The sequence below is a fragment of the Aquarana catesbeiana genome, linkage group LG04 (genome assembly GCF_042186555.1).
Source record: "Aquarana catesbeiana isolate 2022-GZ linkage group LG04, ASM4218655v1, whole genome shotgun sequence".
NCBI classification, from domain to species: domain Eukaryota; kingdom Metazoa; phylum Chordata; class Amphibia; order Anura; family Ranidae; genus Aquarana; species Aquarana catesbeiana.
This window is the reverse complement of record NC_133327.1, coordinates 634,552,873-634,572,298: the sequence shown is the minus strand read 5'-3', so window position 1 is coordinate 634,572,298 and position 19,426 is coordinate 634,552,873. Positions and strand designations below refer to the sequence as shown.

The 19,426-nt window shown below is 43.0% G+C and overlaps 1 protein-coding gene across 1 annotated transcript in view; it reads right to left on the bottom strand.

The window, feature by feature from the left end:
- Positions 1-19,426, bottom strand: part of USH2A (usherin) — a 1,400,924-nt gene that overhangs the window by 1,315,949 nt on the left and 65,549 nt on the right. Inside the window, exon 3 of the mRNA XM_073628975.1 lies at positions 10,141-10,306. Within this exon, the coding sequence (XP_073485076.1) occupies positions 10,141-10,306 (166 nt within the window). The remainder of the gene's footprint in view (positions 1-10,140; positions 10,307-19,426) is intronic.

Sequence of the window (19,426 nt, the reverse complement as noted above, 5' to 3'; positions counted from 1 at the left end):
TGCAAGACATTAAGGAACTGGCGAGCCTTAAATGAATGCGCGGCTCCCTCCGCCCAGTCTATGTCTGGATAATTAAAATCCCCCATTATGATAACACTTCCCATCCTTGCTGCTAATCCAAATTGTGATAGGAGATCTGTCTCCACTTCCTCCCTCAGGTTAGGGGGCCTATAGCATACTCCCAGTATTATTTTCCCCTTAGCTTCATCCCTTTGGAGCTCTACCCATAAGGATTCCACCTCCTCCCTAGCTCCCTCAGTGATGTCATCTCTCACATTCACTTGTACATTATTCTTGATATATAGGCATACCCCTCCCCCTTTTTTACCCTCTCTATCCTTGCGGTATAGGGTATACCCTTGAATGTTTGCCAGCCAATCATGAGAGCTGTTGAACCAGGTCTCTGAAATTCCCACAAAATCCAAATCCTCCTTGTACAACAGTATCTCTAGTTCACCCATCTTGTCCGCCATGCTCCTGGCATTGGTGAACATGCCACATAGTTTAGACCGGTCGCATATTGTCCTCGTATTGGGTGTTTCAAGATTGCAACTAGGACTTGCTACTATACTCACCTTGTGTTTTTGTGCTTTGGTTAACCTACCACTAATGCCCCCAATACTACCCTCTGGAATATCTTCCACGCTGGCTATCACTGTCTCTGGACCCTCCCCCCCATCGCCTAGTTTAAAAACCCCTCTAACTTTTTGGCCATCTTCATTCCCAGCAGATCTGCACCCTCCTCATTTAGGTGCAGTCCGTCCCTTCTATAGTACCGGTTACCGACTGAGAAGTCGGCCCAGTCCTCCAGGAACCCAAACCCCTCCTTACTACACCAGCTCTTCAGCCAACTGTTTACTTCCCTAATCTCCCTCTGCCTTTCTGGTGTGGCTCGATGTACCGGTAGTATTCCTGAGAACACTACCTTGCAGGTCCTTTTCCTCAATTTAGCACCTAAGTCCCTAAAATCGTTCTTTAGGACACTCCATCTGCCTCTGACTTTGTCATTGGTGCCAACGTGCACCATGACAGCCGGGTCTTCCCCAGCCCCTCCCAGTAATCTGTCCACAAGATCCGTGATGTGCCGAACCCGAGCGCCCGGTAGACAACATACTGTTCGGCGCTTCAGGTCTTGGTTACAGATTGCCCTCTCTGTCCTTCTAAGAATTAAGTCCCCTACCACCAGAATCTGTTTTTCCTTTCCCTTTGCTGCCCGCCCACTCTCACTGGAGGAGTTCTTCCCCTGGCAGCTAGGAGAGTCCCTCATCTCCAGCAGTGCTGGTCCCTGACTGGTTTCACCAATGTCACTCAATGGAGCATACTTATTGGGATGCTCCAGTCCTGGATCGGCCTCTCTGGCACTTCCCCCTCTACCCCTCCTGACTGTCACCCATCTACTCTTTGCTAGTGCCTGCACCTCTTTGTCTCCACCCGCCTCTGTGCTGGCCCCTGCCGGCACCTGCCGTGTACGTTCCTGGCTCACCTTTAGTATGGAGGGACTTCTCAGTGCTGACAGTTGCTTCCCCAGATTCAGAACCTGGGCTTCCAGGGAAACAATGTGCTTACATTTTGCACAGCAGTATTCGCCCTCGATCGGATGATCAAGGAACGCATACATGCGGCAAGATGTACAAAGAGTCGCCTCTCCACACCCGCCGGGCATCGTAGCTATTAAATTTAGTGAGGATTTAGGGATTTTACCCTGTCCAAATTACCTAACAGCTAGCTTCCTGGCACTAATAGTATCTCACAAAAGTGAGTACACCCCTCACATTTTTGTAAGTATTTTATTATATCTTTTCATGTGACCACACTGAAGAAATGACACAATGCAAAGTAGTGAGTGTACAGCTTGTATAACAGTGTAAATTTGTTGTCCCCTCAAAATAACTCAACACACAGCCATTATTATCTAAACCGCTGGCAACCAAAGTGAGTACACCCCTAAGTGAAAATTTCCAAATTGGGCCCAATTAGCCATTTTCCCTCCCCAGTGTCATGTGACTTGTTAGTATTACAAGGTCTCAGGTGTTAATGGGGAGCAGGAGTGTTAAATTTAGTGTTATCGCTCTCACTCTCTCATACTGATCAATGGAAGTTCAACAAGGCACCTCATGGCAAAGAACTCTGTGAGGATCTGAAAAAAAGAATTGATGCTCTACATAAAGATGGCCTAGGCTATAAGAAGATTGGCAAGACCCTGAAACTGAGCTGCAGCATGGTGGAACAGACCATACAGCGGTTTAACAGTACAGGTTCCACTCAGAACAGGCCTCGCCATGGTCGACCAAAGAAGTTGAGTGCACTGCTCAGCGTCATATCCAGAGGTTGTCTTTTGGAAAATAGACATATGAGTGCTGCCAGCATTGCTGCAGAGGTTGAAGGGGTGGGAGGTCAGCCTGTCAGTGCTCAGACCATACGCCACACACTGCATCAAATTTGTCTGCATGGCTGTTGTCCCAGAAGGAAGCCTCTTCTAAAGATGATGCACAAGAAAGCACACAAACAGTTTGCTGAAGACAAGCAGACTAAAGACATGGATTACTGGAACCGTGTCCTGTGGTCTGATGAGACCAAGATAAACGTATTTGGTTCAGATGGTGTCAAGTGCATGTGGCAGCAACCAGGTACAAAGACAAGTGTATCTTGCCTACAGTCAAGCATGGTGGTGGGAGTGTTATGGTCTGGGGCTGCATGAGTGCTGCTGGCACTGGGGAGCTACAGTTCATTGAGAGAACCATGAATGCCAACATGTACTGTGACATACTGAAGCAGAGCATGATCCCCTCCCTTCAGAGACTGGGCCGCAGGGCAGTATTCCAACATGATAACAACCCCAAACACACCCCCAAGACGACCACTGCCTTGCTAAAGAAGCTGAGGGTAAAGGTGATGGACTGGCCAAGCATGTCTCCAGACCTAAACCCTATTGAGCATCTGTGGGGCATCCTCAAATGGTAGGCGGAGGAGCACAAAGTCTCTAACATCCACCAGCTTTGTGATGTCGTCATGGAGGAGTGGAAGAGGACTCCAGTGACAACCTGTGAAGCTATGGTGAACTTCATGCCCAAGACGGTTAAGGCAGTGCTGGAAAATAATGGTGGCCACGCAAAATATAGACACTTTGGGCCCAATTTGGGCCCAATTTGGACATTACTCACTTTTGTTGCCAGCGGTTTAGACATTAATGGTTCTTATGTTAATATTTCCTTATGTATTATCTTTGACCCAGTATCCTTTCTAGATCATTTCCCAATCCCTTGTCCGGCTCAGCTTGGGTTTGAGGGGGGGTTGGGTGCAGCCCGTCCTTCCGCCCACCCTTTGATGGGGGTGGGGCTTGGCCTCCTGCTCATCGGCATCATGCTTCGATGCCGCAATCAGCGGTGTCATTGACATTGATTCAACGTCTTTTTTCCATCCTTAGCCACGCACGAGATGGGTGGAGACCCACTGGAGATGGCTCCTCCACATGCAACTGGGAATCCCACCCCCACCTCTCTTGTGCAGATTGGCCAATCAGGCATGACGTTGACGGGGCCCCTCCCTGGGAATGGGAGTATATAGTAGCCTTGGAGCAGCAGGTGGTTCATTTGCTTGACTCAATCACAAGGAAGCACACATTGATCCCACACACAGGTTACCCCCTTCGCTGGGAGATCAGCCATCCTCTTTTGGTATGTTTTTTCCTCCCTTTACTTTATTTCACATATACTCCCTCATGTAGTCCCCTTTTGGGAACACATAGAAATTTAGCCACATTATTTTTACACGTTCACACATTTAATCAATCCCTTTTTGACACATTTTTCCAGGAACACTATGCACTTTTCGTGCACACATAGTCCTTTGGATCATGCTGTGACCACCATGTTGGGCTACGGCACTGTTCTCCGTCCTTGGAGGGTTCCTCTGTCTCAACCCCGGGGGAGACATCATGCCTGTTACCCCCGTCACACTGGACCTGGCCTTGATCCTGTTAGTAAGTATCCCAATTTATCTCCACCTTGTTGGGATATAATCTCTCTGTCCTCCCTTATTTTAAGGGCATTATTATTAACCCCTGTCCATTTTCTTTCCAGTATATTACTTCACAACACTCCTAATGAATGGCTGTAATGCCAGGAAACGTGTTGAGTGCTACTAGATGCTCAAAGTTACTTGTTCCTATAATATGTTTTTTAACCCATTTATCTTCTCATGTACATTTATTATGTCTAATTCCTATTTGTATTGCGTACTATGTAGCAGCTTATTTAGTGTAAGTCATGTGACTACCTATCTATTTGATACAATACTTTTCTTCAATGTTACAATAAATCATGTACTGTAACTTCAATTTTATGTTGTTTTTGTTCATATCTGACATGGCGGTCGCCTCATTTAAAGTCCCATAGCTTTCTTTTTCTAGGTTCTACAAAGTATTGACTCAGGGGGGCTGAATACAAATGCATACCACACTTTTCAGATATTTATTTGTAAAACATTTTGAAAACCATTTATCACTTTCCTTCCACTTCACAATTATGCGCCACTTTGTGTTGGTCTATCATATAAAATCCCAATAAAATACATTTATGTTTTTGGTTGTAACATGACAAAATGTGGAAAATTTCAAGGGGTATGAATAATTTTTCAAGGCACTGTATATACACTGAGCAAAATTATAAACGCAACACTTTTGTGTTTGCCCCTATTTATCATGAGCAGAACTCAAAGATCTATGACTTTTTCTATCTACACAAAAGGCCTATTTCTCTCAAATATTGTTCACAAATCTGTCTAAATCTGTGTTTGTGAGCACTTCTCCTTTGCCAAGATAATCCATCCACCTCACAGGTGTGGCATATCAAGATGCTGATTAGACAGCATGATTAGAGCACAGGTGTGCCTTAGGCTGGCCACAATAAAAGGTCACTCTAAAATGTGCAGTTTTACTGTATTGGGGGGGTCTGAAAACCAGTCAGTATCTGGTGTAACCACCATTTGCCTCATGCAGTGCAGCACAACTCCTTCGCATAGAGTTGATCAGGTTGTTGATTGTGGCCTGTGGAATGTTGGTCTATTCCTCTTCAATGGCTGTGCGAAGTTGCTGGATATTGGCAGGAACTGGAACACACTGTCCTATACACCAATCCAGAGCATCCCAAACATGCTCAATGGTTGACATATCCAGTGAGTATGCTAGCCATGCAAGAACTGGGATGTTTTCAGCTTCCAGGAATTGTGTAAAGATCCTTGCAACATGGGGCCATGCATTATCATGCTGCAACATGAGGTGATGGTCATGGAGAAATGGCACAACAATGGGCCTCAGGACCTCATCACGGTATCTCTGTGCATTCAAAATCCCATTAATAAAATGCACCTGTGTTCATTGTCCATAGCATACACCTTCCCATACCATAACCCCACCGCCACCATGGGCCATTCAATCCACAACGTTGACATCAGCAAACCACTCACCCATATAATGCCATACACGCTGTCTGCCATCTGCCCTGTACAGTGAAAACCAGGATTCATCCTTGAAGAGAACACCTCTCCAAAGTGCCAGATGCCATCGAATGTGAGCATTTGCCCACTCAAGTTGGTTACGACGACGAACTGCAGTCAGGTCGAGACCCTGATAAGGACAACGAGCATGCAGATGAGGTCTCCTGAGACCGTTTCTGATAGTTTGTGCAGAAATTCTTTGGTTTTGTAAAACGAATGTTGCAGCAGCTGTCCGTATGGCTGGTCTCAGTCGATCTTGGAGGTGAAGATGCTGGATGTGGAGGTCCTGGGCTGGTGTGGTTACATGTGGTCTGTGGTTGTGAGGCGGTTGGATGCACTGCCAAATTCTCTGAAACGCCTTTGGAGACAGCTTATGGTAGAGAAATGAACATTCAATTCAAGAGCAACAGCTCTGGTGGACATTCCTGCAGTCAGCATGGTATTTCCACTCTCCCTCAAAACTTGCGACATCTGTGGCATTGTGCTGTTTGATAAAACTGCACATTTTAGAGTGGCCTTTATTGTGACCAGCCTAAGGCACACCTGTGCAATAATCATGCTATCTAATCAGCATCTTGATATGCCACACCGGATTTGTGAACAATATTTGAGAGAAATAGGCCTTTTGTATACACAGAAAAAGTCATAGATCTTTAAGTTCAGCTCATGATAAAAAGGGGCAAACACAAAAGTGTTGCGCTTCTAATTTTGCTTAGTATATATGTATATCTATATATCTATATATATAGATATATATAGAGATATATATATCTATATATCTATATATATAGATATATATATATATATATATATATCTATCTGTATAGATAGATAGATAGATAGATAGATAGATAGATATATCCTTTATGTGTATATATATATATATATATATATATATATATATATATATATATATATATATATACTATATCTATCTACCTATCGAATCTATCTATCTACCTATCGAATCTATATCTACCTATCGAATCTATATCTATCTATCGAATCTATATCTATCTATCGAGATAGATAGATAGATATATATATATATATATATATATATATATATATATATATATATATATATATATATATATATATATTTATATTAACATTCTATTCTTGTGGTCGCCCTTTCTGGGGTAAAGACACACTCAGACTTGTGGAGGATAAACAATCAGACTTCGGACAGTGGATAGTAAACCTACACACAGCCAGCTTTACCTTAAATGATTGCAGGTAGCAAAATAAACATCAAACAAATTCAAGACATCCAGGTACATCACTATCTGTTAGATAGTTGTAGCACCAATTTTAGTTACAAGAACAAAATCACACCTAGTAGAATCAGAACCTAGCCTTGATCAAAACCAAACAGGGCACAATACAAAGTAAATCAAGGTATATTTAAAAGCTTTAATTACTCAGCTGTGACAATAAACATTGAGAAATATACCTTCCCTCAATATTCTCTCCCTTTACAATTTACCATATTTATCAGCGTATAACACGCACTTTTTTCCCCTTAAAATCAGGGGGAAATCGTGGCTGCGTGTTGTACGCCGATCCTCACTGTCTGGAGGAGCAAGCGCCACCGATATACACATAGTCGAGTGTACTGTGTACTTGGCTAGGCTTGGCTCTGCTCAGCTCCGCTTGCAGTCACGCCCAGTCCAGCTATTGGACCTGTGTTATGTCCATCATAGGGGGCGTGGTCATATGATGATATGACCACGCCCCTTATGACCTCACAGTCCCAGCATGCCCCAGGACTGTGATGTCATAGGGGGCGGGGTCACCGCCTATATAAGTCCGTTGCAGAGCGCACAGAGACCATTCCGGCTGGAGAGAGCGTCGTGTCAACATCTCTGGAAGAGAAGAGGGAAGAAGACGATCCAGAAGTCCGGACCACCGCTGGCAAAAGAGCGCCAGAAGATAGCAGTGGAGCCGGCAGAAGATGCGGACACCGGGAGAAAACGCCGGAGAGACCCCCGAAATCCGAAGAGGACCCCTGAAGTCAGAAGAAGACCCCCGAAGTACGAAGAGGACCCCCAAAGTCGGAAGAAGACCCCTGAAGTACGAAGAGGACCCCCGAAGTCGGAAGAAGACCCCAGAGCTGCCTAATAAATTACTTTAAAAATCTGTGTACTGTGTTTTTTATTGACACTTTTTTCCCTAGGTGAATGGGTAGGATTACGATGTACCCCATACTCATTCACATAGGGTGGGGGGCCGGGATCTGGGGGCCCCCTTATTAAAGGAGGCTCCCGGATTCCGATAAGCCCCTCGCCCGCAGACCCTGACAACCAACGGCCAGGGTTGTCGGGAAGAGGCCCTTGTCCTCATCAACATGGGGACAAGGTGCTTTGGGGTGGGGGCCCGCAGGGCGCCCCCTCCCCCAAAGCACCCACCCCCCATATTGAGGGCATGCGGCCTAGTACGGCTCAGGAGGGGGGGGCGCTCGCTCGTCCCCACCCCCTTTCCTGACCGGCCAGGCTGCGTGCTCAGATAAGGGTCTGGTATGGATTTTGGGGGGACCCCCACGCCGTTTTTTCGGCGTAGGGGCTTCTTCTTAAAATCCATACCAGACCGAAGGGCCTGGTATTCCCCAGAGGGGAATTCCCTCTCGCGCCCGCCGCAGTAGGAAAATGTGCTTTTCCTATTGCAGCTAGCGCGAGAAGTACAGTACCCTGCCGCCGAGAACCAGCGCGATCCGATCACGCTGGAAACATTCTCGCGGCTGCGTACTGTACTTTGTACAAAAGTCTGATGGCTTTGTGTGAACACGATCGGATTTTGCTCCATCGGACTTTTGTTGCAGGAAAGTTTGTCCGTTTGCACAGCCAACAAAAGTCCGATGGAAACTGAAAAAGTTTGTCCGATGGAGCGTACACACGGTCGGATGTTGCTCCAAAACAGCTAATTTGCATGTTTGTTGTCAAAAAGTCCGATCGTGTGTATGGCCCTTTAGACTGCACCAGATTCTCTTTGACTCATAACTATTTTTGGTGAATAGTAAATAGTAAATCACATCTAAAGTGATGCGGACCCTGCATTTTTCCTCATTAGAGCCCTGCAAGTGCAGCAGCTGATTGATAATTATGAAACCACTCCCATACAGATTCACTTAGAACATGGACACAGACAAACACACAGAGGTAGATTTACTAAAACTGGAGCATTCAGAATCTGGTGCAGCTGTGTATGGTAACCAATCAGCTTCTAACCTCAGCTTATTCAATTAAGATTTGACAGTAAAACCTGAAAGCTGATTGGTTTCTCTGCAAAAGGTTTTGCACTGTCCACCTTTACTAAATAAACCCCACAGTGATTTCTTCAGAATAACAATAGGTAGGAATCTGCAACAAAGTTTGTTAAAAATCCTTGTAATGTACATAAATCACCCAGAAGGGAATGTTTTTTTCTCAACAAAAGTGGAGTTACTCTTTCGAGGGGAGCAGTGTTAAAAATAATGATGGCACATGCCAAACTTGTACAAGCTATATAATTTTTTAAAAACGGGCCTGTATAGCAGACTCTAAACAACATATTTTGTACATCACAATATAATTAAGACGTGGTCCCAAATATTTATTTATTGTACAAAAAACACATAATTACACGCCCTGTCCAAAAGCCCTTCACTCCAAATGGACAATATATAATACTGTATATTACGCTTTGGACTATGATGGAATTGCACTTAATCCCTTTGCATTTATGTAAGATCCAATATATTACATGATCTATTCAAATCAGCATGCCATAAAACATAAGTCCACCAATGATGTTGCACAAGAAATACAAATGGAAACTCTAAAGATTTTCTGATAACTGGACATCTTTCCAACCATTCAGCAAGCTATATTTCCAACCATTCAGCAAGCTAGTAAGCTACATTGGCAAAAGGAGCATCAGTCTGAGGATGAAGCTCACCAACAAAAGTGGTGTCCAGAGGGTGAGGGAACCAAAGGGCATGCCTAAATGTTATGGCTGCTCCAACTTAGAGAATCCTTACTAAGTATATTATGTGTTTACATGATAGCTACTTGAGGACACCTGTACCAGTCCAGGTCAAAAAGCTTCCAAAACAGAGCCCAGTGCAAGGTTCAGGATATACTATTTTAGCTGCTTGTAAGCAGATCTAAAATATATTATACTTTAATGGCCACCCACCACCTCTCTTAGCTTAGATACTGCCCTTTAGCTGAGCTCATGTGACCCCCACATTGCAGATGTCCTGGATAGGTATTACAAAGCTCTTTTTAGCATTCAAATTTGGTTGAAAGATAGCAGATGGGTTGAACTGGGTTTAGACCCAAGACCCACATTTAAAAATGTCTCATCTTTAAGTGGTAGAGTATGTACAAGCATTAGATTATATACATAATTAATAAGTTGTTCCTGTGTCCAATCGTACAAGACAAACACTTATTAAGCTAACAGTACAGAAAAGAACACTACAAGACAAACACTTATTGATGGAATGGCACAGGGATAAAGAAATATGACTTTCATCAGATACATACAGGCGCAAAGAAGAATGCACACCATGGATGCTACAGTTAGATCTCTAGAGCTTATCTTTCACACGTTATTTTGAAAAGCTTTTTTGTGTTTAACCAAATGTTATGTATTTTTACCCACCTGCACACCAAGATGAATCCATCTCTTCACAGAAAATCTCCCTTGTGTCATTACTTTTATAGGCGGCTGCAAACCATTTACAGTGCGATAATAAAACACGGTTTCTCTCTCCGAGATTGTGAGTTTGAACACAATCTGCCCATCAGCGGACTTTTCTATTACACACCTTCGGAAGTAAATATATAAAAAAAAAAGATCAAAATCATCTTCCAAAAAGACCAGAAAATAAAGTGCAGCATAAACCTTCACGACTCTAAAGCTCTCTACAGTCATCATGGGAAGATAGGATATTATTACTATAATGCTTTACTTTTCTAGGCTCTTCTAAGCAATACTTTGTGACAAATATATATTTGGTATCCATTTCATAATATAATTGAGTGTTTATCTGTTGTTTATCTCCCTTGTGCTTGAATAATTTTAGAACGGTGCCAGGAAACTGAATTTTCTTAAAGTATTTGTAAACCCTAACAAAAACCTTTGCTTATTTGCTCCTTTTGGTCTGGTAAATATAATAATGAAATAATTTTGTTATATCTCTTTTTATAAATCTCTTTTGAAAAATGCCTGTTGATCCTGCTAGAAATCTTGTGCCTTCCTGTGTTTTCTGCCTCTGCTGATATCAGTTATGCCCTGTACACAGGGTCGGATTTTCCAACGGAAAAAGTGCGATCGGATTGTGTTGTCAGAAATTCCGATCGTGTGTGGGCTCCATCAGACTTTTTTCCGTCTGAATTTCTGATACACAAAGTTTGAGAGCTGGATATAAAATTTTCCAACAACAAAATCCGATCGTTTAAATTCCGATCGTGTGTACACAAATCCGATGCACAAAGTGCCACACATGCTCAGAATAAATTAAGAGACGAAAGCTATTGGCTACTGCCCCATTTATAGTCCCGACGTACGTGTTTTACGTCACCGCGTTCAAAACGATCGGATTTTCCAACAACTTTGTGCGACCGTGTGTATGCAAGACAAGTTTGGCCCAAAATCTGTCGGAAAAAATCCAAAGGATTTTGTCGTCAGAATGTCCGATCAATGTCCGACCGTGTGTACAGGGCATTAGTATTGTACCACTTCTCTAGCTGAAATAAAAACACACCTTTCCTTATGATATAGAGAAGAGGATATTGGGAGGAGTTTTGTAGTCCAAACACACTTCCTGTCCTAGGGTAACAATTCTGCTTCCCCATAGATAAGGTAACAATGCTTGATTGAACAGTAAGCAATCGTTCACGCTGAGGGCGGGTTTGAAATCATGCGCGTTCAGCTGAACTCACACGATTTCAAACCCGCATGTCAGTGCGAGTTGGGGTGCTGAAAGACATCTGTGCATGAGCCTGCACAGATGTCTATTGAAATCACCCCCAAGTTCGCTAAACGAAGGGCATAAACTACTTTTGGGAATTGGTGCGGCGCCGCAAAGTCGGCATTGCACTGATTTAGACAGTGCCATTGTCAGCAGTCGCCTGCGATTTGGAATGCGATTTGACATGTCAAATCGCATGTCAAATCGGCCCGATGTGAACGGGGGCTCAAGTGATATTAAAGTTTGGATTTTTTTGTTTAAAAATAACAAACATGTTATACTTAAGTGCTCTGTGCAGTGGTTTTGCACAGAGCAGCCCTGATTCTCCTCTTCTCAGGTCCTCTGCCGGCGCTCCTGTCCCCTCCCTTCTGCTAAGTGCCCCCATAGCAAGCAACTTGCTATGGGGGCACCTGTGTGTCCACTCAGACACGGAGCCGCATCTCAGCCCTGCCCCCCTCTCCTCATTGGCTCACTGACGTTGATTGACAGCAGAGGGAGCCAATGGTATGTGCTGCTGTCTCAGTCAATGAGAAGGGAGAGTACCGGACAGCCTAGGATCTCGTGGTGGAAAGACAGAAGAGAACAGGAGTTACATTTCCCACAGCCGTAGATACCTAAAAGCCCATGGTGGGGTAATAATTGCATTAAGACCTTGATTCATATTGAGGTGAAATAAGGAAGATTTAGATGTTTCCTCCTGTGAAGTCTAGTGATCATATGACCATCACATTGTCTCCACCTCCTTCCCTGATAAATTTAAGAAATACAAAAAAAGATCCTAGAAGTCACCAGAGAGATCATCAAGGAAAGAAGGGGCTGATAAGGATTACTACCAACGGAGGTCTGTTACAGCATTGTGGCTGTGAAGACGCAACATGCCCTAGAGGGGAGAGCCATCTGGTAAGTGCATCCATATAAGAAGAGCACGGAGTGAAGCACCTGCACTATAAGACACCTTTTAAAAAGCACTGAGAGGAATAAGGCACCAGTCACTTTGTTTTGTTCACTTTCAAAGGACTTTTTTTCATTTCCAAACGGACTGTTTATTACACTTTTCAGGACTTGAATTTAATTATTTTGTAATTTTTTTTTCCATATTATTTATCACTTAGTACACTTTGATTTATATAAGATTATATTGTAAAGATCTTATTAACACACCTGTCAATTTATTTTATATATATGTACTGGAATTTTATAGTTGAGCACTTGTCACTTTATACTTATATATTTTTTGATGAAATGATTCACCACAATAACAAAGGTTACAAGGTCACATAGCAAATATACTTTTAACAGAGCAGCGCCACAACCACTAGAATCCTTCTAATTTATTTTCGTGCACATCGTTGGATTAAGATGGGGCACAGGTAAGTATGGGGGGGGGGGGCTGCTGCACACAGAAGGTTTTTTTAAAAATTATTTTAAAGCATAGAATGCATTAGGATAAAAAATAAACTTCTGCCTTTAGAACCACTTTAAGACAAAGTGGATCACCAAATAAAAATTAAAGAAAAAAGCTTAAAAAAAGCAAGCTATTTCAGCCACTGCATCTAAGGATGGGTAAGCTGCAATCCATTACATTTTTGTTCTTGAGTTTAGATATACAAGTCAGACCATACATCCAGGGACAGTCCCAGTTTTCAGGAGGCTGTCCCCTGAAAAAAGTTTCCTCTTAAATAAATTAAATCCCAGGCTCAATAATTCATTCTGCCAGTTGTTACATCAATGTCTCAGGACAGCTGTGGGCATTTTACGGCATAGGGACAGCTAGCTTGCATCACTGGGGAGGCGGGGAGTGCTGTAGGTTGTCACCACAAGTGGGGCATTGGATCCCTCCCTTATTAGTGACAAACCTCATAGATAAAAAATACTGCTGGTATAAGAACAAAAATGCAATGTCCTGTAATCCCTTATAGAACTGAACTCAACACCGTGGTGTAAATTTACCAATGGGACACTGCTGACAGGAAGAAAGATAAAAATGATGGCTTCACCAGTGTGGTGATGCTCTTTTATTGTCTAGTCAATAGGCTTGGATATCAATCAAGCTTTATTAATTTAAAGGCTAAGTTCACCTTTTGTAAAAAAATAAAAATAAATACACATGATTTTGCAGGTTAACCGCTTGCTGACCATATACTGTATATATACAGTGGCAAGGCAGCTCTCCTGTGCAGGATCACATACCTAGTACGTAATCCTGCACTTCGGGTTCTGGGGTGCGCACATGCACGACCGGCGGCCCATTCCCGCAGTGATTGGACACTAAGCGGGTCCAGGAGACTCGGTGTCCGCTGGGATCCACCGATCGTTTGGGACACAAGCAGAATGGCAGTCTGCCTATGTAAACAAGGCTGTTCTGTGAGAAGGGAAGGTCGTGATCCTGTGTTCCTGCAAAGCAGGAACGTGGATCTCTGCCTTCCCATAGTAAAAGTACCTCCCCCACAGTAACCAGGCCAATTTTAGGCACACATTTAACCCTTTGATCGCCCCTGATGTTAACTCCTTCCCAGCCAGTGTCATTAGTACAGTGACAGTGCATATTTTTAGCACTGATCACTGTATTGGTGTCACTGGTTCCCAAAAAAGTGTCCGTTTTGTCTGCTGCAATGTTGCAGTCATGCTATAAGTCACTAAACACCGCCATTACTAGTAAAAAAAAAAAAATTTCAATAACTACTTTATATCCCATAGCTTGTAGACACTATAACTTTTGTGCAAACCAATCAATGTACGCTTATTGGGATTTTTTACCAAAAATATGTATCAGAATACATATTGGTCTAAATTTATGATGAAATTTTATTTTATTTAATTTTATGTTGGATGTCCCGGCAATATAGATGAAAATCATTGAAAAAATGGCATGCCCCCTCCCCAGGCCATTACCAGGCCCAAAAGGGGCTGGTATGGATATTAAGGGGAACCCCACACCCAAATTTAAAAAAATGGCCTGGGGGCCCCCCAGGCACTAAAAAGTTGTAATTACATGCCCCTGTTAAACAGGGGCAGAAAAATTGGGCCTTTGGTGGTGGTGTTGGTACCAGAACACTGTAAGCCCTCACAGTTACTCTTGGTGAGCGCAGGAACGGGCCCTGCTGTGAAATACTATAGAAAAAATTGTAATTACATGCCCCTGTTAAACAGGGGCAGAAAAATTGGGCCTTTGTGGTGGTGGTACCAGAACACTGTAAGCCCTCACAGTTAATCTTGTTGGGCGCAGGAATGGGCCCAGCTGTGAAATATTTTATCAAAAATTGTACTTACATGCCCCTGTTAAACAGGGGCAGAAAAATTGGGCCTTTGCTGGTGGTGGTGCCACAACACTGTAAGCCCTCACAGATACTCTTGTTGGGTGCAGGAATGGGCCCTGCATTGAAATATTATATCAAAAATAGTAATTACATGCCCCTGTTAAACAGGGGCAGAAAAATTGGGCTTTGGGTGGTGGTGCTGGCGCCAGAACACTGTAACCCCTCACAATCAGTTACCTCAGCATCAGGTGCTTGATAGCTGCTGATCAAAGACTGATTCATTTTTATGATTGTGAGCCTATCAATGGAGTCTGTGGACAGGCGCACTCTATGATCTGTTACAAACCCTCCAGAAGCACTGAATGTGCGTTCAGAAAGAACACTGGATGCAGGACAGGCCAGTAGCTCAATTGCATATTGAGCAAGTTCTTGCCAGTAGTCCATCCTCAAGACCCAGTAACCCAGTGGATGCTCTGTTGGAAAGGTCTCCAAGTCTGCTCTTGCCCCTAGATATTCCTGCACCAAATAATGCAGACGCTGGCGATGGTTGCTTGAATTGATCAGACCTTAGCGCTGAGGACTGAAAAATTGTTTAAAGGCATCGGTCAGCTGGCCACCTTCTCCACCGCTCTTCCTCTGACTGAACGAAGCCTCAGAAACACGTTGTCCAGCACCAGCAAATTGTAACCTCCCAGGGTCTGGAAATGCATTGCACAAACCTTTCTTCAAGGCCCCCTGAAGATGTTTCATCCTCTGCTCCCTCTGTGAAGGCAGGATGAGTTCTGCAACCTTACCCTTGTAACGTGGATCAAGAAGGGTTGCCAGCCAGTAATGATCCCTCTCCTTGATACCACGAATCCTAGGGGCCTTTCCCAGGCTTTGCAGTATCAGGGAGGCCATGCAGCGTAAGTTTGCAGAGGCATTCGATTCTGAGTCCTCTGGGTCACTAAGGATCACATGATCCATAACTACCTCCTCCCAGCCATGTACAACTCCTTGGGTTTCTGAGAACTGAAAACCATCCCTTGAAGACTGCTGCTGAGCATTATCCTCTACATCCATGCTGACACAATCCTCCTCCTCCTCTTCTTCCTGTGTGTTCGGTGGGCCCACAGGAATGCTATCTGGATAAAGGGGCCTTGAGAGATAAGGAAGTCCTCCTCTTCCTCCTGCTGTTCTGCCTCAAGTGCTCTGTCCATTATTCCACAAAGCGTGTGCTCCAACAGGAAGACTAGAGGGACAGTGTCACTGATGCATGCATTGTCGCCGCTCACCATCTTTGTGGCCTCCTCAAATGGTGACAGGATAGTGTACGCATCCTTGATCAGTAGCCACTGGCGTGGCGAAAAGAAGCCAAGCTCCCCTGACCCTGTCCATAGGATGTTGTTCCAGAGTCGTGAAGGCTTTTTTAAATGTTGTTTGGCAAACTCTAGACTGGCCTTCCTGTTTTTGAGGCTCACCAATGGTTTACATCTTGTGGTGAACCCTCTGTATTCACTCTGGTGAAGTCTTCTCTTGATTGTTGACTTTGACACACATATACCTACCTCCTGGAGAGTGTTCTTGATCTGGCCAACTGTTGTGAAGGGTGTTTTCTTCACCAAGGAAAGAATTCTTCGGTCATCCACCACAGTTGTTTTCCGTGGTCTTCCGGGTCTTTTGGTGTTGCTGAGCTCACCGATTCGTTCTTTCTTTTTAAGGATGTTCCAAACAGTTGATTTGGCCACACCTAATGTTTTTGCTATCTCTCTGATGGGTTTGTTTTGTTTTTTCAGCCTAATGATGGCTTGCTTCACTGATAGTGACAGCTCTTTGGATCTCATATTGAGAGTTGACAGCAACAGATTCCAAATGCAAATAGCACACTTGAAATGAAGTTTGGACCTTTTTATCTGCTCCTTGTGACTAGGATAATGAGGGAATAACACACACCTGGCCATGGAACAGCTGAGCAGCCAATTGTCCCATTACTTTTGGTCCCTTAAAAAGTGGGAGGCACATGTACAAACTGTTGTAATTCCTACACCGTTCACCTGATTTAGATGTAAATACCCTCAAATTAAAGCTGAAAGTCTGCAGTTAAAGCACATCTTGTTCGTTTCATTTCAAATCCATTGTGGTGGTGTATAGAGCCAAAAAGATTAGAATTGTGTCAATGTCCCAATATTTATGGACCTGACTGTATACCTGTTAGCATCTTTTGTTGTTGTTATTGTTAAAGTGGCAGAGCTCCTTTAACTGCAGTAGAGGCAAATAAAGCCACTGACCTGGCTGTGTTATCACGCAGGGAACCTACATTACAAAACTGCCTGAACAAAATCTCATGTCGTTTGGTTACTATATCAACTTTAAAATAATTAACAACTGATTAGCAACACACATTTTAAAAAGAAGTAGGCTGGGTATTTTATTGTTGTTGGACATTATCTATAAAACACTGGTTGCAAATATATTTTTGAAACTATTTTCGTCCCCACCTAATCCTTATGAGATTGCCAATCGAATCGATATGACCACACAGCGTAAACACCATTACTGTATGTTAGTACTTATTTCCAGTAAAGTAAATCATACAATCTGCATATTTTAAACTTTATAAACACAGAAAAAACATTCAAATAAAACTGAAATATATGAACCATAAAATTCATGACTGGTGGCACAAAAAAAAAAAAAAAGACCAAAGATTGCCAGCAGTGAGAATTTAACTAGCAACGGCATCTAGACAGCAAGAAAGAGAGTTAAGTACTACAGCTCTGGGAAAAGGAAACCAGGGGAAATTAAGTTCAGATATATCATTTATCTTCTCCATTTATTCTATTTAAATTTCACAGATGGCAGATTCCCTGTTGTCGTTACCGCCACATTCATTCATACCTTTAGGCCACCGTACTTTAGGCGCCCGTTACACGATATCCTTTTTTCGTTATTTGAAGTAAGGAGCGGCAACACAACAAGCTCTTAGTAAAAAAGAGGGGAATGATAAGAGATCCTATGGACTCATTGTCTAGTATTCATCTTCAAAATACTCCCTCATTAGTTATTGAACTTTCCTCACTAAACAAAGCCGAGTAAGACTATTCATCCTAATTTGGTGCCATAGGCTGAAATTCCTTCAAGATTTCATGCATTGTGTATCTAACAACGCCAGCTATTTTTAAGAGTTGCCTCAGGTGAGCTGTGGAAATTCAAAGAAATGATTGCACATTATATCTTAACACCATGTGGATCTATTCAAAGGAATTCCAGGGCTGGCTCTCTGTTGGGAGCGTGATTTTAGAGACAAAATCGGTTTTCATTATTTCGCCAATTAGGACATAAAATATTCTCTTGGTATATGTGAATAAGCAGCTAATTATTGCAAGAAAGCTGTTTATGAGGACACACAGGAAGAATGACAAATTTAAGATAATTTTTTTTTACTTGACTTTTTTATTTTTTTTTTGTAAATTCAAAAAGGAAAAGCCCCCTGTTTACAACATGTTTAAAGAATTGTTAAATTATGAGAATGATTCTCGGTATAGGTATACTTGCAATCAAATTTATTAAATTGTTAAGAAATTTATTTTTAAGCATTAAATTGATTTTAAAAATATAACCAAGACAAATGTTGCTCATGATTAGTGCTCCTTGAAATTGCTGATTTATAATTTATTATTCTCATATAATAGAAAAGCTTTATTTTCAGGAGTTGTTCTCTTACTGTATGCTTAAAGCCCAACTCTTGGTGACCGATGTCATGGCAAATCCAACATTTTAAAGCTGCCCCTGTAACAAGAGGTAAGGGTAAATCTTCCAATGGGGACACCTATTCTATTGACTATGTTCACGTGTGATTTGGTCTTTGAAGACCAAAGCTATTGTATCACTCTTCAGAGCTCTTTGCAGCATTTGTCTCCTCACTGTCTGCTTTAACCTCTTGGACCCCGCAGTAGTGTTCCACAACCGTATGCATTGTATGCAGTTGCGGAGGGGCCCCATTTACTTGAATGGCTCACTATCGGTGGGTGGCAGCACCCGCCAAAAGCGACTGGGGGTATCATTTCTACTGCAGCCACAAAGCATTACGGTTGGGACCTGTGTTTATCTCTGGCTGCTGCCTTTGCAGTTAAAGGGGTGCAGTTGGGGGGGGCAAAAAAAACATGGCTCAACCATGGGGTTTTATTGCACCCAAACCTCACATGTGAACAAGCCCTAAGAGAAAAACAGCCTTACTTGTGAAAAGTTTCACCTCACTTCCTGTTGTATCTCTGGAACAGAAGGTGAAGGAAATTTTTCCTAATGAGACCCAGAGGACAGATTTGGCTGTACATACATTTAAAAAATAATTAGAGTTCAGCTTTAACCCCTTCCCACTTTCCCTTCTCCTGGCCCTTTAAGAGCTTCTAAATGCTGGGAGGCAGAAGTGGGCATTCAGGTCATGTGACCACTGTGATTGGATACCACAGTGGTCACATGATTGGAAAGCTCCCAATCACAAGTATGCATCTGAGCTTTCCAGGCCCTGCCGGTGACTGTGCTGGGAGTGTGCAGGGCGAGCGTTCTCAGCACAGAAAAGTGTTTACATAAGGCTGCATATATGTGCCAGGTTGACGGAAAGAGGTTAACAACAACTTGTCAAAACCTTAAACATTGCTGTACATTTTTACAGTCCAACATTATCTAAGTGATTTCCACAGCCTTATCACATCCTCACTAATTCAAGTTTATAGCTAAG